The sequence below is a fragment of the Trichoderma harzianum genome (assembly GCF_003025095.1).
Source record: "Trichoderma harzianum CBS 226.95 unplaced genomic scaffold M431scaffold_24, whole genome shotgun sequence".
NCBI classification, from domain to species: domain Eukaryota; kingdom Fungi; phylum Ascomycota; class Sordariomycetes; order Hypocreales; family Hypocreaceae; genus Trichoderma; species Trichoderma harzianum.
The window spans coordinates 77,927-98,104 of NW_020209272.1; the positions used below are offsets into that span (position 1 = coordinate 77,927).

Below are 20,178 nucleotides of genomic sequence, written 5' to 3' on the forward strand. Positions count from 1 at the left end.
GATGGGCTTCCATCGCCCATCCAGGTGCAAAGGAACACGACCAAGACATTGAGCACATGCAAATCATGGCTGGCCGTCGACAGGGGTCGGGGATGGCGGGCCAATCCAGCCCTGGAACCCTCCATCTTAGGCTCTAGCCCCCTGTAGGGACCTCTTTAAGCCCCAAGCGGCCACCCTCCATCCCTCTGGTTCCCCCACAGCAGGGAAAGTTGATGGCGGGGCTGGTGGACGACGTCACAGCCCGTGCGGTTTGAAGCCACATGTGCGCTCTTGTGTCTCGAACTTTGGGCACTGCTGATGGATGTTTGAGGCGCGTGTGCGAGTCTGTGGCCGGGGCTGGATCGACGGTTGTTGCAGGCGATGATTTGAGAGTTGCAGAGTCTGAGGGGGTTTCGCTTGTGATAGGAGGGGGGGAGGGGGGGAGTGGTCGATGCTGTGTGGTTATATTGGGTGCAGTATCGATAAGTGAGTGAGTGAGTGTGGTGAAGAGTCATTGAAAATGGTTGCCATGCCTCTCTTTCTTTTGCCTCCTCCATCTTCCTCCCTCCTCTTTTTGTAACACTCCCTCATACTCTCACACACTCTCTTTCTACAAATACCACATCAACAACTCTTATTTATTTATTTATTTTCCCTGCATCGGAGATATCGAGTATACGAGCCCTTCGATCCCGGAACTTGGAAGCGCATGCTCCGCCATCTCCAGCCCACATCAACCATCGCTGCTGACCAACCAGCAGATCCGCATCACCCAGCCAAGACGCCGCACCTATCGTATCACGAGGACACGCGACAGACGACCATTCTCTGTCATTTCCTGTTAACCTATTATAAGGCTCCGGCTACTGTTTACATAACTGCGGCCTAACGTGACTCTTCATTTTCTCCCAAGAAGCAAAACCTGCCTCTTGTTTCAACGACCTTCTTCCACCACTCGACTCCCCAAGACAGCATCAACCATCACATACTCTCATCAAGTTTCCCACTTCGCCATCGCATGGTAGCCCGCATGGTAGCTATGAGCGGTACCTCCGTAGTTCAGCACATCGATGCCGTCGACGCCTTTGCCAGGACCCTTTACGTGCGCACCACCCAGTCAACCGTCCCGTCTCTCTCTGGCGACGCCTCTCAGGCTGTTCACAACCTCCACAATGCTCTGCGCGACCTCCGTGTCGAGGCTGCCGATCCGGACTCGCGCCTCAACTCTCCGGACTCTTCCACTTATTTGAAGCAGCTAAACTCCATCGTTAAAGACTCCCAGACGACGCTCAAGCAGCTCGAGCTCGTCCTGGATTTGAACAGCAGGGGCGGAGGGCCGTACGCTGATGGCGCTGCCGAGAGCATCAACGCTGTGCAAGTCAAACTAGTCCACCAAAAGACTGTCATCGATGCCTTTTTGGATCTGCTGCAGTCGAGGGACGCTTCGCCAACTCGCCGCCGCCGTGGACCTGGTCTGGAGGCCATCAAGGACAAAGTGGATGCTATTGGGCGTAGACTCTTTCGTCGCGACAGCAACAAGACGAATAGCGGCGATGACAAGCTGTGGAAGAAGTTCAAGGCCGAGCTTGTCAAGGAGGGGTTCTCATCCAAGGTGCTGGATGAGCATGAGGTATGTCCCCTTGCGCGCACTCAACCCCAGCTTTGGCACCTTGTAGCGCAAATATGGCAGAAGCTGACACAATACAGGATATCCTCCGCGCCTACATTCAAGAGATTGAATCCGTGCCATCCATGAAGGACGGCATTCCGCCTACCGTCCGAGGGCTCCTTGAGCTTGATGGCAATTCCGCTCCCAACCCCATGTACGCTCGCCACATGACCTTTCCACCCGTCGCCTACGACAAGACTGCTAGCATGGATACTGGGCGACTCATGCCGGATCAACGACCCCATCCATCTCTGGCCCAAGAGCTGTCGTACGACCCCCGTGCCTGTGCTCCGAGCGAGAATGACGGCAACATTGGAAAATCCTTTGACTTCATCTCCACACGAGATCTACTGCTGATGGATTCGCTCAGCTCGGACATGGCTGGCCTCCATCTAAGCAGCTCTCCTACACAGGCAGATGCTCCATCATTCCAGCCCATCATGTCTGGGGCTTTACCCGAGATAAGGCTGCCGACGTCTACAGCCCCTCAGGCAATTCCCCAAGCGAAGCAACTCAGTGTAGATGGAATAGCACCTCACGTATACGGTTCCAGTGCTCCCCCGGCATATGGAGGGGCGTCGATACCTCGGCTGGCTCCGGACAGCTATGGGCGGGAGATTCCTATGCACGCAGAGTGGACCAAGATCAAACGCTCTGTCGTCAGCCCTGAGGCTCTTCATCGTGCTGGCGTGCGGTACGAAGCTCGCCCAGGCTACGTCGCCATCCTTGGCCACCTATCCCTTGACCAAGTTACCCATTACGCTCGTTTGAGTGCAGAGTGTCGTGCTGCTCGCCGAAGTGTACCTCCAGTCAGCAAGCAACATTCTCATCACGTGAATCGACCCGAACGAACGGGATCAGAGAGTAGCCGAGATGGGAGCGCTGAAGACGACAAAGATTCGGAGCGGCGGAGCGACGTGTCTGACGCAGACGACGATAAAGCGTTGGACGAAAAGGATGTCAAGAATCAACCCATCATTGTGAATCCTCCAGAAAAGAAGAGGTCGTCTGCAACTAACCCCGTGATGCCGAAGCCCATCTTGAAGAACAAAAACACCAACCATGTGCGCTTCGGCCCTGACCCCTACGAGGTTGAAGCCCGGCCAGAGAAAGACAGTCGCGAGGGTAAGGACAGTCGCGAGGGTAAGGACAGTCGCGAGGGTAAGGACAGCCGCGATGGCAAGGAGAGTCGAGAGAGTCGAGATTCCAATTCTTCTAAAAAGTCTCGAGACCGCGACGAAAGAGATAGAGATGATCATTCTAGACGCCGTGAAGACAGAGACAGAAGAAGGCGAGACAGTGATCCGTCATATGACGACAAATGTCGTCGAGACCGAGACCGGGACCGAGATCGAGATCGAGATCGAGATGACGGTTACCGGTCGCATCACAATGACCGTGATCGCCGTGATGATCGGAGACGAGAGAGGCCTGCAAGGAAGCAGCCATGGGGCGAGGCGCTCGGTATGGTTGGCATTGGCGGTGCCGCTGCCAGCTTGCTGGGAGTTTTGGCTGAAGCTGCCATTGGAGGTTGATGAGATAATATCTTGACATTTCGCATACATTGCGCATTCATTTCTACACTGCTATTAAAGGGTTTTCTCTTTTGACTTTCATGGCTACTCTTCTTTTTCTTTGTACATCATTTGGTTACGACAGGCATTGTGGATTTGGATATTTCACTTTTACGCTGTTTAGTACTGCGAACTGTTGGGTGTATTTGCGAGCTGGAACAATGATGCTGTGACGCATTGATTCGCTTCTGCATTTTTTTCAGGGGTGGACTCTTTGAGGTGGAAAGGGGGCAAGCGGGAAATACCCTAGGTCGGCTGCATCTTGTACATATCGATGATTTATATTTGGCTTCTTGGGATAGATAGATTGAATGAATTATGAATCATGACTGGCATTGACAATATCTGACGCGGTTTCTGAGTACTTTTGTGAGATGTACATTTGAGATTCAGATTTACCTCAATAAGGTTGTTTCATTTTATCTTTTTTTACTTTTGCTTCTATGTAGATGCTCTTATAGACAATCTTCTATAGACAAATGAATCCATCTATCAACCCCCTTTATATGCAGTACATGTATCCTGAAGAAAGAAGAAGGAAACAGAGTCTACAGCATCAATTCTTCTTCTAGAGCATCCCACCATCCCTTCGCCCTCGACTCCCTCGCCGCCTCGCCCGGCGGCCGACGAGCCAACTCAGATCTCTTCCTCGGCACCCTCTTCCACTCCAACACCTTGATGCTGTCAACCTGCGGCCAGGGAAACTCGGGATCACTGGCGCCCTCAAACTCTCGCGCATACAGACCGGCTTTCTTCTGCGGCAAGGTTCGGCGGAAAGTCCCCGCGTCCCAGTCGAAGCGGCGTGTGACGTCGGTTTCGGGCCGGCGCAGGACGACGTGGCCCTGGGCGGTGCGGTAGCGGATCTCGTGGTGGAAGAAGTCGGAAAACTCGAGGAGGAGGTCCGGGATGCGGACGCGCATGAGGGAGCCCTGGCGGGATTTTGTGGCGGAGGCGGACTTTAGGAGGCGGGCGAGCCAGGAGGAGATTGTGTGGTGGGCGTGGTCTTTGAGGAGCTGGGCCTTGCGGCGGCGAAAGGTTGCTCTGGAGGTGAGGGAGGAGGCGTGGGCGGTGGAGATGGAGTAGAGGGCGTCGAGCTGGAGGACTTCGTCGGCGAGGGATGTTTGATGGCGGGTGCAGAGGGAGGTGTAGAGGGGGATTGCGTGGGTGCGGATGGCGGTGATGGCGTGGCCGACGGAGCGCTGGTTGATGAGGGTTTTGACGTAGATGTCGAGGTCGGCTAGTGTTGGTGTGATATTGTACGGCTCTGCGGTCATGACGTCCCAGATGTGGCGGACGTCGGCGGCGGAAGTGGCCGTGGATAAGTTGCCGGTGTGGATGTCGCGGGTGCGCTTGAAGGGCTTGGAGGCCGAGACGTAGGTCCAGCTGAGGAGGCCAGACCACGTCTCGTGCGGGATGGCGATGCCGTAGCGGCGGGAGATAAAGTCCAGCAGCTTCGTGCCGAGGACGATGTGTGACATGGATCCAAAGGCCTCGACGATGGCGTGCAAGAGACGGGAGGTCGGTTTCAGGGGGGAGTTGTGGGCGAAGTCGCGGCCTCCGGAGACTTGGATGCCGCCTTCTTCGGTGGTGGTGACGACGATGCCGTAGTAGCTCTCCAGGATCAGCTTCTTGATGGAATAGACTGAGCTGGACCTGGCAAAGGCAATCATGGAGGTGCACAGTAGCTCTTCGTCCATTTCGTGGCCGTAGTAGAGATTGCGTATCCAGTGGTTCTTGTAGCTCGTGTAGCCTGCGCGCCGGCGGAGGAGACGCCGCAAGTCTTCGTCCAACTGATCTGGTCTGCGGTTCCACGGCTCTCTCTTCAGCGCATTGATGCTGAATCTGATGTTGTCTAGGCGTTCAAGCTTCGATACCGGAAGCGGATTGTGGTTGCTGTACAGGTCTCGCGCAAGGAAAGCAACTCTGGAGCGGTCGAACTGGTAATAGACGGGTTCTACCATGAAACGAGCCTTGATAAAGTCTGACCATGACTTTGACGATCGAGAGTCCTGCAAGCCTTGAGCTGCCATGGCGGTCCAGAATGCCTTGGCCTGTTGATGGTCCATTGCTGCGCCGGCACATCTCATGGCTACTTCAAAGTCTGCGGCCGTTGGGCTGTGAGACGGCGGGGCTTGGCTGCGGATCTCAATGAGGGTTCGAACGCCCTGGAGGATGCCGTGATGGACTTTGCGCACACCGAACTGGTTTAGCAGCATGCCGGGAAAGGTGAACTGCGCATGTGCCGGAGTGAGGTTGAGCCCATGTGCGATATCAGCTTCAGGAGACTGTATCGGGTCAATACTGCGCAGAATCTCGGAAAAGGTCGACACAGGAAGCTCTCGGGCTTCTCGAACTGCAGCTTCATGATATGGCAGATTGACATCGCTTAGAATATCGGTCCAGGCAGTGAATTCCCAGCCGATTCGGGACATGTTGCGCTTCTTGATGGATTCCAGGAGAATCCCCAACTCGGGCCGAACGCTGGGCGGCGTCAGCTCTGAAAACAAATGACTCTGTACATTGGACGAAGCTGTGAGGGACGCTAGACTGCGCTGGCCAGTGCTTTGTCGCCCGCATCTCAATGGCAAAAGTGAAGAAGCATCATGGCGCTGGTTTTTCAGGGCTGCCAGTCCGAGGCGGCGTCCAGGCCAGACAAGTCGTCTGGGCGTCATGATGCTATTCTAGCGACCATTGAGAAGGCCACGCAGAGTGAGGAGAACTGCGATTGACTTGTCCCAGCGACTGGGCTAGTTGATAGTTAATACTGGCGCGATTCTCTCAGAATCTGGGGTAAAAGTGGCTTCACAATGGGGCCGCGGGTCTTGAAGAAGCGATGAAGCCATATGGGGCATCGCCTCGATATTTGCATATTACGATATGCATTTCTGGCGATGCGCCCGCCGAAGATTTCCCACGGCATGGAGGGGCAAGGCTAGCTTTTTTTGACGAGGCCATCTCAAGAGCTGCCGCATTCACACGAGCTCAAAGCATTCGACGACAAACGCAGTCTTTGCAGTTTTTTCCCCTTGCCTCAGGAATACAGAAGCGAACACCGAGATACAAAGCATGGCGGATGTTGGGGAGGAATCCAGCCACGTGGCTGAGCCGCTCGATCTTGTGCGGCTGCTGCTCAACGAAGTGGTCTTTGTCAAGCTGCGCGGTGACCGAGAGCTCAAGGGCAAGCTCCATGTACGCGCTATTCATGAATTGTCGGTTCTAGAGGTGTATGGGTGCTGATAAAGTTGTTGCAGGCCTACGATAGCCACTGCAACCTGGTGCTGGGCGATGTGGAGGAGACCATCTACGCCGTCGACGATGACGAGGAAGAGAGCGACGAGGTCAAGGTAAGGAGATGATGGTTCACAAGCAGCAGCATACACCTCTAACACTTGGCAAGACAATTAGCAGGAAATCAGAAATGTTGTTTGTGAGAGGTCAGTTCTTCCATGGGGCTCAAGTGGTCGAGGGAGGAGTGGCTAACAGACTCATAGGCGATAGCGTCGTTTTAATCTCTCCCCAGGTTCCTTTCTAGAAATAGACAGCAATTGCAGCAATGATACCAATAAGAAACTGAGATAAACCTCCACGATCCACACGATGCGAAGAACTACATGACGCGCTCCTGGCCTTTACCGTGGCATGAGCAGGCAAATGCGAAAGTGACACGATGATCGAGGCGACAAACTGCAGCAGCTGATTTACATTGTCCGATGTACATCAAATCCCTTTGTGGCTCTCTGTATATGGACCTGACCGGTATCGTTGGAGAGTCTTGCCAAGAGTGAACGATTGGTCAATGTCGTCTACGGCAATGGTGATGGCAAGGATGGAGAGGGACAGGTCAGCATGCTGTGGCCATTTCCCCTCTGCTCACAGAGTTTCTTTTCGTGTTTCTCTTTGAAGGAGTGAAACCAATGCGCACGCATCTTTGATTCTTTCTGCTCTTTCTGCATGGACAAGCAGGGCTGTCTGGACATTGGCTGGAAGATGGATGTGATGATATGTAATTACTGGTGGAATGCTCTAATCGCAGACCAAGATCGAGTCGTGTCATCGCCCCACATTTATGTCCAAAAGCTTGCCTTATCGATAGCCACTCTCTCCGAGGCTCCTGGCCTGGCTGAGGCTCAGCTCAAACAGTGACTCCTTTTGCCGTTGACTAACAGCTAAACCTTGCTAGCCAGGCCGAAGAGTCATAGTTTGTGTCTTGTATATTGTCTATATAATATGCTTCCCAGCTTCGTTTCCCTCCCGGATCCTCTAGCTATCAGATCTATTGTAAAACGGGTGTGTCCGGTGCACACTGTCACGGCATAATGGCGACCAAGGCGGCCAAGGCGGCAAAGAGCCACGAGCATGACAAGCGCAAAGGCGAATCAGTAAGCTATCAATCATTCCAATAGCTACCCAGCTAGTCGGTCTAGGTCGGACCATGATTGAATACTAATGCGACCTTGCGCAGGCCCTCAGCGACTTTGCGGAATACGTAGAGCAACAGCAGAACCTCCGGTATCCATCCTCGACCAAGAAGCCCGTTCCCGACTCGGCAGAGCACGATGCAGAGCTGGATGAGCTCCTAGACAGCCTCAATCTGGTAGACTCTGCGCCGCGGATAAAGCTCAAGGACCTTGTGCTCGGGTCGGACGACGACACGTTGCGGAAGCTCGGGGATGTCATCACGGAGCGGATAGAAGAGGGCGCAGGAGAGACTGTCTTTGATCTTGGCTTTGAGAACAGCGGCGAATCAATGCAGCTAACGCTGGACGAGTGGAATATTGCATATCCAAGACTAGTCGAGGCTGCGAAAAAGGTGCGCGCAGACTGTCAGCTTCTCCTGACAACCAATGTCGGCGGCAAGGAAGAGGCTGAGAGCACGGCCACCAATCCAACAAAGGATAAGAGCTGTAGCGGAAAGATTCTCATCCGGAGGATACCAGACAAGATAGAAGACGTCATTGAGACTCGAATAGCCGTAGTTGGCAACGGTAAGTTTTCCGTACTGCCTTGGGTCGGAACGATGTGCTAAAGGCAGACCGCAAACAGTTGATGCTGGAAAGAGTTCGCTGCTAGGCGTCCTGGTCAAGAATGATCTTGACGATGGGCGAGGAAAGGCGCGGGTAAATCTCTTTCGCCACAAGCACGAAATGGAATCTGGGCGGACAAGCTCCGTGGGCATGGAAATCATGGGATTTGATAGCCTGGGTCAAGTCGTCACCTCGGATACTCCCGGTCGAAAGCTGTCCTGGGAAGATATTGGAAAGCACAGCGCCAAGGTCATTACGTTTAGCGACCTGGCAGGACACGAAAAGTATCTCAGGACGACCGTGTTCGGCCTGCTGTCCAGCAGCCCCGACTTTTGCCTCCTTATGGTTGCGGCCAACAACGGATTGGTGGGTATGAGCAAGGAGCATCTGGGAATTGCGCTTGCGCTCAATGTGCCGGTCATGGTCATCATCACCAAGATTGACATTTGCCCGCCCAACATTCTCAAGGAGACCATTAGCCAGGTCAACAAGATCATGAAGAGCCCTGGGGCGAGAAAGATGCCGACCTTTATCACAAACCGCGAAGAGTGCATCAACACGGCGACCCAGTTTGTGAGCAAGAGGATATGTCCCGTCTTCCAGGTGTCCAACGTCACCGGCGAGAACCTCGATCTTGTACGGACCTTTTTGAACATGCTGCCGCACCACGGCCACTACCATTCGGATGCGCCATTCGAGTTTCAGGTCAACGACACGTTCTCGGTGCCATTCACGGGGACGGTGGTCTCTGGTATCGTCAAGTCAGGCATGGTTCACGAAGGTGACAATGTCCTCATCGGGCCGGATTCTCTGGGACACTTTACCCCTACAGCGGTGCGGTCCATTGAGCGCAAGAGAATACGCGTGCAAGTGGCCGAGGCAGGGCAGTCTGCCTCGTTTGCGCTCAAAAAGATGAAGCGACGAGACGTCCGGAAGGGGATGGTGATGCTTCACAAGGAGGAGGGACAAACCGGCCCAAAGGTGTTTCGCGAGTTTGTTGCAGAAGGTGCGTCATCCAGGTGTCTCTAGGCGTCTTATAACGGAATGCTAACTAAAACAGTTCTCATCTTGTCTCACGCGACCACAATCAAGAAGCGCTACCAGGCCATGCTGCATGTTGGCGCTGTGTCACAGACTTGTGCCATCATCGACATTGATCGCGAGCTGATCCGTACTGGTGACCGTGCAAATGTTGCGTTCCGCTTCGTCCAGCGTCCAGAGTACATTGCCCCTGGAGACCGGCTGCTCTTCCGCGAAGGTCGTACAAGAGGCCTTGGCATTGTCAAGTCCGTGGGGTATGATCATGAGCATCCCCTGATGAGTACCCCGGACGATGGTATTAAGGTTGCAGAGCCAGAGCAGCAGGATGTTCCTATAGCGACGAACGACGTAGCCAGTGGGACATAGTAGTAAAGGAATGATTGGCTAATGAATGGGGAATATAGCGTTTGTACCGCCGCTATGCTTATGCTTATGATGTAGCTTTTTCTTTCTTTCTTTTTTCTCACCAAGCGATAGAGCGGTGTACTTGTTATTGTCATTAAATAGTATTGGTATATTACTCGATAGTCATTTCCGAGAGTCTCTGGTAGACCCTCGTGTTTATTATATATCATCATGATTATCATATCTATCAACGCTTCTCTACCATGCCCGTGTTGATGAAATTCCAATTGGCTAGTCTTCTCTTTGGCACTTGCAACAGCTCCATGATATCGCCATCATCTGCGCAATATCGTTCGAGATACATCAGAATGGCCTTGCCTTCTACAATACAACGCCGTCGTAGCCACCATCGTTTCTCTGGCACGACCATGGAGTGCCAATAGAGGAGGAGGAGGAGCGCACGAGGGTCTTTCTCCTCGATGAGGCTTCTATATGAGGGGTCTATTTGGGTGATGAAACTAAGAAAGAGAATGACGGTGTCGTCGTTGATCGGTTCGACCGAAAGGGCGGAGATGATGGCACAAGCACTATGATACGGGTTCGTCTCTGGGGAGGACGTTGCCGATAGCTCGAAGACCGAATAGAAGAGCGGAGGGAGCGAATCTGGTACGATGACGGAGGGATCGATGGGATTCTGCATGGGCGTCTGGTTAAGTAGGTTGTGAAAAACGCTATCAGGACGATTCGGATCGGTAATGTTCCACACTGCGCGTTTCCCGTGTCCCATCTTGAGCCAGTCGAGGTCGACAGCCGGGTTCGGGTCGGCGAGGGGCCACGCGGCGGAGGGATCTTGAGTGCGGATGGAGGCGAAGGAGGCTGCGCCGAGGGTGGATGCGCAGATCCAGAGGGCGTCGCGGTGGGAGGAGGAGAGGGTCGTTTCTGGGGAGGGGAGGGAGAGGAAATGGGAGAGGATGGCGGTGCTGTGGTACCAGTGGAAGGCGAGGGATGCGTGGTGGGCTTGGGGGAGGGGGGGTTGGGAGAGGTGGGCGTCGTGGAGGAGGGAGAGGGCGAGGAAGAAGTGGAAGAGGAAGGGGTGCTGTGAGTTTGAAGTTGGTTAAAATCGAGGTTTGTACAGATGTTGATATACGATATGATATATGGAGGGGATGGATGGGAAGAAGAGAACTTACTTCCTTTGCGAGGTTAGATACAATCTTGGGATACCACTTCCTCTGACTGAGTGTCCCCAACGACGCAGCCGTCCTCGTCTGAAAGCGATGTAGAGCAGCATAGTCTTGTGGTCGTAGAGCGTATTCCCCCAGCCTGCCCTGCAGAGGCAAGACTATGGGAATCCGCAGGGCAGGCTGGAGAGAGACATCCCAGAAGATGCTATCCGTGGGGAAAACACCGTCAACGGGTACTTGGTTTGGTGATGGCGAGAGATCGAATCTCAGGACGCTGGAGTGGGAGAGCTGGAGGGTTGGGGCGGCGCGGGAGTAGTTGCATGTGAAGCCGGATGCGTGGCAGCGGCGACAGGTGGGTTTGGATTCATCGCACTGTTGGTTTGAGGCGTGTAAGTCATGTATGTTTTTGGATACGATATATGAAAGTGTGTGTAAGTGTGTGTTATTACAGGCGTGTATTACAAGAGAGAGCTACTACGTATGCTATGAGAGGAACAGATGAGGGGAGACAGAGGGGAAGAGCATAGCTGGGTTTACCTTGACACCGCGAATCTTGCAGTTGCCGCAGCCCAGGCGAGACTTGCGATGAGTCTTGCGCTTACGGACTATCGTGTCGTCCTTGGTGGCGACCTGGTCGGCCATGGCGGATGGATGAGGCATCGAATCGGGCGCCCCTCTCCCAGGCACAGTGACACAGGTCCCAGGAACCGGATCGGCCCGGGGGAATAGGGATTGCGGCGGACTTTTGGTTTCTTTGCGTACGAACGAGTTATATTCGGCTGGTTATACTGGTTTGAAGTCTTGCCTATACTGGTAGAAGTCGTCTTGCAGCGGGTGGTGCGGCGCTTATGGTGTTTGATGGAGCTGTTATGGTGATTCGATGGAGCTGAGGGGATTTCTGGTATTGGGTGTGCATATGGGCTGGGCTACTGTTGTGTTTTGGGTTATGCTTATTTTGGGGTTGCAGATTGAGGTGGGATTTGGAACGTGGGTTTAGGACGGGAGGGAAGTGAGATGTCTTGTGTTTCTTTTTTGATGAGACATTTGTCTCGGATGAGCGTGGAGTTGTGCAACGTCAAAACGTGTAAGGCTGTGTGAGACAAGGCCGTTGAATGATGAACTGAAGTGTCTCTAGTTGCGGTGAGATGAGATGAGTGTTAACGTGAAGACCAAGGTGATGAGTTTTGGAGTCCCGGGTAGGCTATTGATTGATACTCTGCGACGCCAACAGGAGCACTTGTGCAGCAACACACGCAGGTGCTGTAATACATTTCTATAACAATCAAATACTACGAGTATACGGATGACTTCATGTGACGTTCATCGCAATAGAGCTACTGTAATTCTGTGTTCATTCCGGAGCATCTACAAGTAAAAGCAGCTTCACCATCCCGACGCGTCAAAATCGAGCAGTCGAGCCGTCTCACCAAGATTGCCCCAAAGGGACTGGAATCAATAATCATGCCACAAACATCACATCACGCCATTGCGCGCATCTCTGGCAGGGCAGCTGAACTTTCGTATCCTCGTATATCCTCGCCCTCGCTGCATGACGCAGCACACACACCGCAGCCGGCAATAGGAATAGGCAACAATCAAATCAAATCAAATCCCTTGCCCAATTGCCGCCGGTGACTGTGACGTGAATGTTGCTTCTTCTTTTGCCGCAAGCCCACGGGAACGGAGCGCCGGTGCTTCAATCGCCGTGCAGCGAGAAGCGCTAATCCCGATTCCGTATTTTTCGCAGAAACGACGCGAATCGCGAGGGAAAAGAGTGAGCGAGTGAGAAAAAAACAGGAACAAACACGCGAGGAAAGGCGGAAACGGGATTGCCGCTCCACATAAACGACTCAAGACCCCCCCTTGCCACCTCGGTCTGGGACTCGAGTAAGTTTGGGTGCTAAAAAAGAGCGAGGGATTATAGAGAGTAGAGAGAGTCCAGAGTCAGAAGGCAGCAGCAATGGCGGAACAAGGCCGGGCCTTTTTTTTCTTCTGGGTGATCAATAATGGCGCATGATTGCGTCGTTGGATTGGTGATGGGAGTTTCCCGGCTTGGGATGGGCTTCTTTCTAGGTATTTGCCCACTTTGGCCTGGTTTTTCTACGTCTTACTGTACTGTATTACATGTATGTGTTTTTGCGCTGGACGCTTTGACTGTTTGGTGTTTCTACTTCCTTGTTGTTTCTTTTTTATTTTACTTGCTGAAGAAATCAATCTCCCAAGACGTTGCCAAGGCGATTCGCCGGCCGTGCCCTCGAGACTTGGCGATGCTAGGCGATTTCTCACTTCTGCCTTTCTTCCACTCGTCACGTCACATAGCCCACGCTTGGCCGGGATTTGGACCAACTGACAGCGGGCGACTAACGTGGAAAAGAGCGCCATTAACCGGCCCCAAGACGAGGCAAGGGAGAGAGAGGCCAAAAAAACGCACTGACGATCTTGGCAAAGAAAAAGCCATGACACTGGACTGGGTGAGAAAAGAAGCGAGAGGCAAGGGGGGGCTTAGGGACCTGTGTGAGTTGTTATTGTTAGCCAGGAAATTCAGTCATGTAGGTCAGCAAACTGCCTGATGGAGAGCCCTTTTCTGGTTCTGGGCCATTTTGGCTACTACTTTTTACTTCATTTCCGTAGGTGCATGTTATACGAGTATTTCTCTTCCTGCTACTCGTTGTTTATTTCACTTCATTTCATTTTTGCCTTCAATTCGTTCGTTGTCTGCCGGAGTTGATCCGTTTCCGCCGGCGTTCTGTGCGAATTCGGTGCTTCGGCTCCGCTGCCCATCGTGAGCTTCGTCCAATGGCTGCGCCGTATTTGATTCCGAGCCGTGTGTGTTAGTGCCGGTGGGTACTCCGTAAACACAAGTCCAGTCGCAGAAAGAGGAAAAACGAACGGTCGAAAAAAAGACCCCTGGCTCTAATCTTTTTTGTGGTTCTCTTGAGGGTCCAGCTTGTTGTTCCGGAGAAAGAAAACGGGTCAGGAGCCACCTCGTTGCTTGGTGTTCCTCGGAGCAAAAAGTCACAGCGTAAGGAGATGGTCGGAGGAAATGGAAGGCTGGCTGCTGTGACAGGTATTTTTGAGGGATAACTTGGGCAGCCTGGGGCGTGGGGAATTTTCATGTCAGGTCTATTGTTGGAAAAAAAGCGAGTAATACACTGACCATGTAATCATCGAATCGAGGCAATGAGTGAGACACCTGGTTCATCTCATCCGGAAGTAATCCGTTGCTGTTGCGGGCGAAAGCACCTCGGCACTGTTGCTAATGTACCCCGTACTCAGCTAAACTGGATGTTGCAATATAATGCACTCCGTACGAGTACATGAAGCTATTACGATATGCTTCTAGCAGCAGCAATCGGGACTCCATTCTAGCAACTAGAAGTACTACTACTATCAGGAAGTGGGAATGCCCGTTCTACCCTGCAATCAAAAGCGAGCCTCCCCTTTTTTGATGGAGATTGGCTAGAGATAGGGCCAGAATGTTAACCAAAAAAGTGAGGCTTGCTTCAGGTGTGGAAAATCCCTATAACTGCCTAGGCTTACTAGCAAGTTTGAAGCTACTTTTTTGCACATCGCCGCCGGCGGGAATAACCAGAAATTGACAGCCCTCTCTGGCTGGTCTGGCCTTGCGACATTTTTTTTTTTCTTCGGTCGCTGTGCCCTTACTAAGATGAACGAGATTCTGGGCCTGGTGGGACAAGGGCCATTGGAAAATTGTCCGTAGTTTAGTACGGAGTACGGAGTAACGATGGTGAGGCTAAAGAAAAAGAGCCACTGCTCCGTGTCTCTATTAGATACAAAGAGAAGAGATATGGCTTCAATGCGAGATTGCTGCTACAGTAGTTTACCCGTAGTTCCCTATCAAGATTGTCAGTTTCTGTGACGTGAGGTAAAAGTAGGTGATGGCGGTTGGCCCTCGGCAGAAGCTCGTGTTTCAATTTTTCTTCTTCTTCCTTTCTTTGCCGCCTGCCTGGTGATCATTGCCCTTTATTTTCACTAAAAGTTTGTTGCCGTCGAGGCCAGCCACCGCGACAGCAGCTCGTTAACTGGGCAAAGTCAATTGGCTCAGAGCGGCAAGCCATGACAAACAGCTCGTGCCACTGCCGTTGCCCCCAAGTATCTTGTCTACCAAGTTTATTTTTCCTTGCGTGTCGTAATACTACTGCTTTGCTACACCTTTGAGCTGAATTGTACGGAGTATGTACTATCTATCTGCTTAGTTTGGGTTCATGTAGAGAGGGGGGGCGTGGATCGATAAAGGCAGAACCATCGCAATGTAAATGCCTCTGTCCCCGAAAGCTGAGCCCCAGCCTTTTTATTTTCTTGGTGGTCTATCTATCTTTATGCCGTTGCTATTTTCAATGACATTTTCGCGCGGCCCTACTTTCTGCGTTGGCTGGCGCCATAATGCGTTGTCTCATCTCATTACCGCCTTTCTTTCACTCACAGTAGTTTGGAGTACGGGAGTAATACTCAGACGAGAAAGCTGGGTCATGGTAATCATAAACCTGTCGATAGCAATCAAGTCAGGCCCCCAATCCGGCATGCCGGCGACGCGGTCGATATCAGCTCTAGCCTCGAAGCAATAGTCTGGATCAGTAATTACGGATATTCCTGTCGGCTAGGCTGCCTTGGATCCTAGCGCGGCTCTGACGGAGCCCTGGCTTCTTGTGGGGGAGTGTTCGTTCGTGGGTTTTGCTCCATGGACTTGCTTGCTTTTTGCGTGACCAGAGGAACTTGGGTATACCAGTATATACTCGTTGCGAATAAAATCAATAAAATGGAAAAATACAAAATAAGGATATGCATTGATTTGCGTTGATTGCGGAAAAAAAGGGGCAAAGTTTCGCATATACCGGCAGTGTTAGTGAGCTTTGCTGTCACCTCCTTATTCCCTTCAGCTGTAGCTGTGGCCGAATTCCGATTCACCGTCTCTTTATTTTTGACTCTTGCGTTTGCTGTTGTTCCTTATGCCGCGGCTTTAGTCGGGACACTCCTGAAGCTCCAAAAATGGCACATCTCCATGGACATTTGGGGGCATGGTCCGTTCGGTTCATCAATTCGCGCATACTGTCTGAACCCTTACTGGTATTTTTGGCGCTGGCCCTGTACCCTTCCTTCACCCCCGGATACGCAGGGCCTTTGCTTGGGGGTAGAGAGCCTTTTTGGCTGGCCTCTTCGCGAGTACAGCACACAAACCCCTGCGCGTCAAAAAAAGCCGCGGTCGGAACTAGATTGAACCGGCCGATCTGATTGCGCCTTGGACCCTGCTAGCTTCACAGCCTAAGAGACACGCCCCCTGGTTTGCCGGTAAGCTCGACTCGTACAAGTTACGATCCCTGACTGGGTAGGTCGCAATCGCCTCGCCTTGTGCGGTGCACAGTTGTCTGGGCAGGTGATGCGTTTCCGGGGAATACCTGTCTGGATTGATGCTGGGCTCGCTTGGCGAGGGTCCAAGTTGTGTCTGTGCTGAGCACGCAACGGCGAAGGCCTGCCTGGTCCGTGTACGAAGTGTGAGGATGGAGGTGATGGATTCGTAGTACTGTATGGATGTGGAGGAAAGTGGAAAAGAATACGTTGGAGATGGTGAACTGGTCGCGCGTCATCGGTTCCTGGAGAGCAATTGGCTCTTGTCTGAGGAGTCGTGATTGAATACTCGTACGGGCTATCCAGTAAAGATGAGTTGGCAGTGATTTCTATGCAGCAATCCCGGCTTCAATCCAAGGGCTTGGGTCTCTTGAATTAGATGGAAATCCTCCCCAAGAGCGCGCGCTCTCTCTCTCTGTCCAGTCTCGGCGCCTATCTAGTACTTCGTAGTGATTCAACCGTTCAATTCGCATAAGAGAGGCCATCGCGAGGACCTGTTTCCCGTTGGCTTTGCTCCAATGCAAGTAAACGCCCCTCCATGTCCCTTTACTCTCGGCTATCTTAAATCCAGGAAGGGATCTGCGTATGGGTGCGCGCGTGGTGGGCGTATGTGCGTGATCGGGGGCCTTGTACAGGACTACAATTAAGCGGGATTGGGGAACAAAAGAGAGGAAAATAAATAAAAATTAAAGAATAAGAATTATAAGAAGCTCAATCAGCGTATCTGTGAGCTTGATTTGCTTATGCCTCGAGGCGTCGCGTCGGGGTTGATTTGGAGGAGACTAGATCGGTCATGTAGCGGAGACGGAGATATCGTGCTGCGAATCGCTTGACTGAGGGTTTGAACAGTTCAATGTTAGCTAGCGCGCGTGACGATGTCTCACACACACGAATGACGTGCATGATGATATAACACACGAAGGGGACTGGGACTGGGACATGTGAATTATCCGCAAATGATTTTAAGAGCAAGAAAAATGCCAAGCTATTACCTCTAGACCGGCCCATGGGAGGGCTGCCCAGCGACGTTTGCGCCTGTTTCCAGAGGCGGGCCGTCCAGCACGTCACCAGCAGATCCAAATCTTTTTCGTCCAGCATCCGGAGCAGCTTCAAGCATGGCACGGGAGCTGGCGGTGCGGCGTGGTGTTCATTGTTGTCTGCCGCTGCTGCTGCCGTCATCGCCGTACTACTACCATTGGCGGTTATAGGCACAGAAGGCCAGGCCTTGTCCTCCATGGCGACGATGCGGCCGCTGGCGTCCTTCCAAATCACCTGGTAGTGCTGCCGCCAGCGATCGCGAAGGGCCGTCTTGGCCGTGAAGTGACCCGAAGCCGAGCACGTCGACCAGCCCATGAGGCCCGGCTTCAGCTTGACGTCCCTGTAGCAGCGGGCATCGCTGGCCTTGCCGTCGATGACGATGCGCCGGGGCGCGTAGAAGTTGACGTAGGCGTCGCGGAAGAGGTAGATGTCGTCGTGGCGGGTGCGCAGCCTGCCCACGCGCAGGTCGCCGGCGAGGCGGTATTTGACCTTTTTCACCACGTAGATGAGCGACGTCGCCTGCAAGGGAGCGGCGCTCAGCTCGTAGTAGACCAGCTCCGGGTTGGTGGCCGAGTAGACGGAGCGGCCATCGAGGGCCAGAGAGAGAAGCTCGCCAATGGGCAGCTGGACTCGGGGACCATGGTTGGACACCTCTTGATATGATGGAGGAGCGTGCTGCCGTATTAGCGGCATGGTGTTGAGATTTCAACACGGCTTGGGCTTGGAGCTGGAGCTGCTGCGGGAGCTGCTCTGGAGCTTGCTGCTGCTACAGCCTCGCGAAATGCCGGCATCGCCCTTTGAAGCTGATTTACTCCGTTATGCCTTCTGCCTCTCTCACTTTGACTTACATACATCAAATCGGACGCCCCGGCCCAGGGCCGAGAGGCATTATGTCTACTTTTGGCATTCCAGCAGATGCGGTATGATGTATGCGCTTTTTCGCTTTTTCTCACGCCTCTTCACATGTATGTACTCCCGTACCTGCTGGAAGCTAGAATGACAAGGTCTGCCGCTACTGTAGCGGACTCATGCTAGCTACGGTACTGTACATGTATTCTATCCGCATATCCATCGTATCGTATCGTACAGGCGAACAGCGAACAGGAATCAAGCAAAAGCCACGGCTATGGCGGAATTGATCCCAAAGAGGCGCTGCGGCCACGGCGGCTACCGGAGCAAAATTGAGACCGGCCCGATCGGGGGTACGTACCGAACGGCGAGGCGAGAGAAGAAGTGGGAGCTGTTCGAGTCGAGGCGCTTACATTGTACGAGTACCGGCTGTGATTGTAGATGCGCAGTACGATAACCAGTACTCGATACTTGTAAAATGAGAGAATCCGCAGCGACTAACCTCGAAAAGTAATCCCTCCAAGGCCCTTGTTAAGTTGTTTCTCGAGTTGCTGTTCCGTGCCTGTGGAGCCCCCAGTCCCATCCCATCCCCATGTAATGTACGAGCATTACCCAGTAGCTACTTGTGCTTGTGCTAACTTGTGCCTTGTACAGCAGGTACCATCTTGGTTCCCCCCGTCGCGTGAGCTAGACGCAGCGCCTGTAGCGGCACAACAGCGACAGAAATACGTGCCAAAACAGCGCCGTTACGAGCAGCGACAACTCACGACCTCCATCCTCAGCCTTTTTCCGCTCTTCTCGCCTCGCCCCTGCTTCAATTGCTCGCCCTTGCGTCGCTCCAGCGCAAATCGCCATCGCCAAGCGACTTTTGATCGGATGGAAGCGCTAGAAAAATGCAGCGAAGCAGCCAAGTTTGCGGGGCAGTCGGCGCTAGGCCGGAAATGGGGGGGAGGGACGGGCGTATGTACAATGTGTACATGTGTACGAGTTACTGTACGTACTCCCCCCTACACACATGGCCAAAATGACGTCGTTGTGTGGAGTCTGGACGAGGCATATCCGAAGCAGGTCAAAGACGGTGAAAATGGGAAAATCGAGGGAGGGAATTTGAGGCGAGAAGGCGAGCGGCTGAAAAAGATGGCGATTTTGGCTGGGGGAAGATTTCCGGGGGTTGGTTTGCTGGGTTCTGGTATTGATTGGTTCATGGGGCTTGACTGCAGGAGGACAATGGCAAATGGCAATGGCAATCAATGGAACGAACAGATGCCGAAGCCGGTTGGAACTGTCTGTCGTCATGATTGAACTGAACTTGGCCGAAGCGAAGGGGGAGAAACACCAGCGCCCGGATTAAGCGTTTACATCTACCGGCATTGCCATGGGGTTAAAAGGCGATCCCGGGACGCACCGAGGGCGAATTGGATCGTGAGGAAGGGCGAAACACGAAGAGGTGCTGACATTACATACAGCGCATTTGGGGGGGAAGAGACTGGTCAGGTCAGGTCAGGTCAATGGCCGAGGGGGTGTTAACTTGTTACTTGTTAGTAGTTACTGTACAGTACATACGGGGAAGGGGGTTGGTGGCAGCATCTCCGAGGTGAGGTGGCTTTTCGAGATGCGCGATTTGCATGCCATGGGCTGGGAATAGGAATCTTGATTCCGCGTATGTACATTTTTAAGAGTACGAGTACGTTTCGCGGTGGGAGGCTACGAGTACTGTATTGTATGGGGATGTTGTTCGTGCTGCCAATGAGGCGGGCGGGATTCATGCTTGGCTTTTTCACTTAATTCTTCGTCCAAGTAAGGTATGTTGCCGCTCACTAACAAAACTGCTAAAAGCAGCCTCCGACGTCGCTCAGACGTGCCGTTGGAGGAAGTAAAAAAAAAAAGACGCGCCTTAGTATGTAGTTAGTTCTACGGAGTACTACTATCTACAAGATACACTCGTGGTATCCGGAGATCAGCTTCGTGATGGAGCCTTGAATCAAGAAGCCGTCTTGTAATTAGGAAGGGGGAAAAACAGGGCCCCCGTCCCCAAAAAATGACGGCCGAGGAAAAGGCGCTGCGTGATGCGATGCGGGTAATAAGCGCAAAATCAAAGGCACGTACCGTAT

The 20,178-nt window shown here is 52.9% G+C and overlaps 9 protein-coding genes across 9 annotated transcripts; 6 read left to right on the plus strand and 3 right to left on the minus strand.

Annotated features, from left to right (window-relative positions):
* Nucleotides 1-1,009: 1,009 nt before the first annotated feature.
* On the plus strand, nucleotides 1,010-3,183 carry M431DRAFT_500986 (hypothetical protein; the record flags this gene model as incomplete). Its single annotated transcript, XM_024917974.1, has 2 exons — nucleotides 1,010-1,609; nucleotides 1,687-3,183. The coding sequence occupies 2 exons, from the start codon at nucleotides 1,010-1,012 to the stop codon at nucleotides 3,181-3,183; spliced, it is 2,097 nt and encodes a 698-aa protein (XP_024768199.1).
* A 408-nt stretch (nucleotides 3,184-3,591) lies between these two features.
* On the minus strand, nucleotides 3,592-6,010 carry M431DRAFT_513553 (hypothetical protein). Its single transcript, XM_024920050.1, has one exon. The coding sequence runs from the start codon at nucleotides 5,892-5,894 to the stop codon at nucleotides 3,771-3,773; it is 2,124 nt and encodes a 707-aa protein (XP_024768200.1). The 5' UTR covers nucleotides 5,895-6,010; the 3' UTR covers nucleotides 3,592-3,770.
* Nucleotides 6,011-6,288: 278 nt separating this feature from the next.
* Nucleotides 6,289-6,754, plus strand: M431DRAFT_99591 (hypothetical protein; the record flags this gene model as incomplete). The annotated part of the gene is made up of 4 exons (XM_024925169.1): nucleotides 6,289-6,411; nucleotides 6,474-6,566; nucleotides 6,620-6,656; nucleotides 6,714-6,754. The coding sequence occupies 4 exons, from the start codon at nucleotides 6,289-6,291 to the stop codon at nucleotides 6,752-6,754; spliced, it is 294 nt and encodes a 97-aa protein (XP_024768201.1).
* Nucleotides 6,755-7,538: 784 nt separating this feature from the next.
* Nucleotides 7,539-9,653, plus strand: M431DRAFT_99694 (hypothetical protein; the record flags this gene model as incomplete). Its single annotated transcript, XM_024925185.1, has 4 exons — nucleotides 7,539-7,601; nucleotides 7,685-8,207; nucleotides 8,266-9,252; nucleotides 9,307-9,653. The coding sequence occupies 4 exons, from the start codon at nucleotides 7,539-7,541 to the stop codon at nucleotides 9,651-9,653; spliced, it is 1,920 nt and encodes a 639-aa protein (XP_024768202.1).
* Nucleotides 9,654-9,786: 133 nt separating this feature from the next.
* On the minus strand, nucleotides 9,787-11,911 carry M431DRAFT_513556 (hypothetical protein). The gene is made up of 3 exons (XM_024920051.1): nucleotides 11,354-11,911; nucleotides 10,823-11,188; nucleotides 9,787-10,728 (listed from the first exon to the last, which is right to left on the minus strand). Exons 1-3 carry the CDS (start codon nucleotides 11,456-11,458, stop codon nucleotides 9,880-9,882), a joined length of 1,320 nt encoding a protein of 439 aa, XP_024768203.1. The 5' UTR covers nucleotides 11,459-11,911; the 3' UTR covers nucleotides 9,787-9,879.
* A 787-nt stretch (nucleotides 11,912-12,698) lies between these two features.
* Nucleotides 12,699-13,455, plus strand: M431DRAFT_325061 (hypothetical protein). The gene has a single exon (XM_024914329.1). It carries the CDS (start codon nucleotides 12,823-12,825, stop codon nucleotides 13,384-13,386), a length of 564 nt encoding a protein of 187 aa, XP_024768204.1. The 5' UTR covers nucleotides 12,699-12,822; the 3' UTR covers nucleotides 13,387-13,455.
* Nucleotides 13,456-15,723: 2,268 nt separating this feature from the next.
* Nucleotides 15,724-16,105, plus strand: M431DRAFT_325101 (hypothetical protein). Its single transcript, XM_024914330.1, has one exon. The coding sequence runs from the start codon at nucleotides 15,824-15,826 to the stop codon at nucleotides 16,064-16,066; it is 243 nt and encodes an 80-aa protein (XP_024768205.1). The 5' UTR covers nucleotides 15,724-15,823; the 3' UTR covers nucleotides 16,067-16,105.
* An 816-nt stretch (nucleotides 16,106-16,921) lies between these two features.
* On the minus strand, nucleotides 16,922-17,911 carry M431DRAFT_99675 (hypothetical protein; the record flags this gene model as incomplete). The annotated part of the gene is made up of 2 exons (XM_024925183.1): nucleotides 16,922-17,013; nucleotides 17,173-17,911. The coding sequence occupies 2 exons, from the start codon at nucleotides 17,909-17,911 to the stop codon at nucleotides 16,922-16,924; spliced, it is 831 nt and encodes a 276-aa protein (XP_024768206.1).
* Nucleotides 17,912-18,418: 507 nt separating this feature from the next.
* On the plus strand, nucleotides 18,419-19,674 carry M431DRAFT_325123 (hypothetical protein). The gene has a single exon (XM_024914331.1). It carries the CDS (start codon nucleotides 18,665-18,667, stop codon nucleotides 19,367-19,369), a length of 705 nt encoding a protein of 234 aa, XP_024768207.1. The 5' UTR covers nucleotides 18,419-18,664; the 3' UTR covers nucleotides 19,370-19,674.
* The last annotated feature ends 504 nt before the right edge of the window (nucleotides 19,675-20,178 follow it).

Bases quoted from the DNA above. Each gene is read 5' to 3' on its own strand.
- M431DRAFT_325123 (XM_024914331.1), top strand. From the start codon at position 18,665: ATGTACGAGCATTACCCAGTAGCTACTTGTGCTTGTGCTAACTTGTGC.
- M431DRAFT_325101 (XM_024914330.1), top strand. From the start codon at position 15,824: ATGGCACATCTCCATGGACATTTGGGGGCATGGTCCGTTCGGTTCATC.
- M431DRAFT_513553 (XM_024920050.1), bottom strand. From the start codon at position 5,894: ATGACGCCCAGACGACTTGTCTGGCCTGGACGCCGCCTCGGACTGGCA.
- M431DRAFT_513556 (XM_024920051.1), bottom strand. From the start codon at position 11,458: ATGGCCGACCAGGTCGCCACCAAGGACGACACGATAGTCCGTAAGCGC. The intron at 11,189-11,353 runs GTAAACCCAGCT...TCAAACCAACAG, and splicing joins GCAAGATTCGCGGTGTCAAG to TGCGATGAATCCAAACCCAC. The intron at 10,729-10,822 runs GTAAGTTCTCTT...TCAAACTCACAG, and splicing joins TATCTAACCTCGCAAAGGAA to CACCCCTTCCTCTTCCACTT.
- M431DRAFT_325061 (XM_024914329.1), top strand. From the start codon at position 12,823: ATGGCGCATGATTGCGTCGTTGGATTGGTGATGGGAGTTTCCCGGCTT.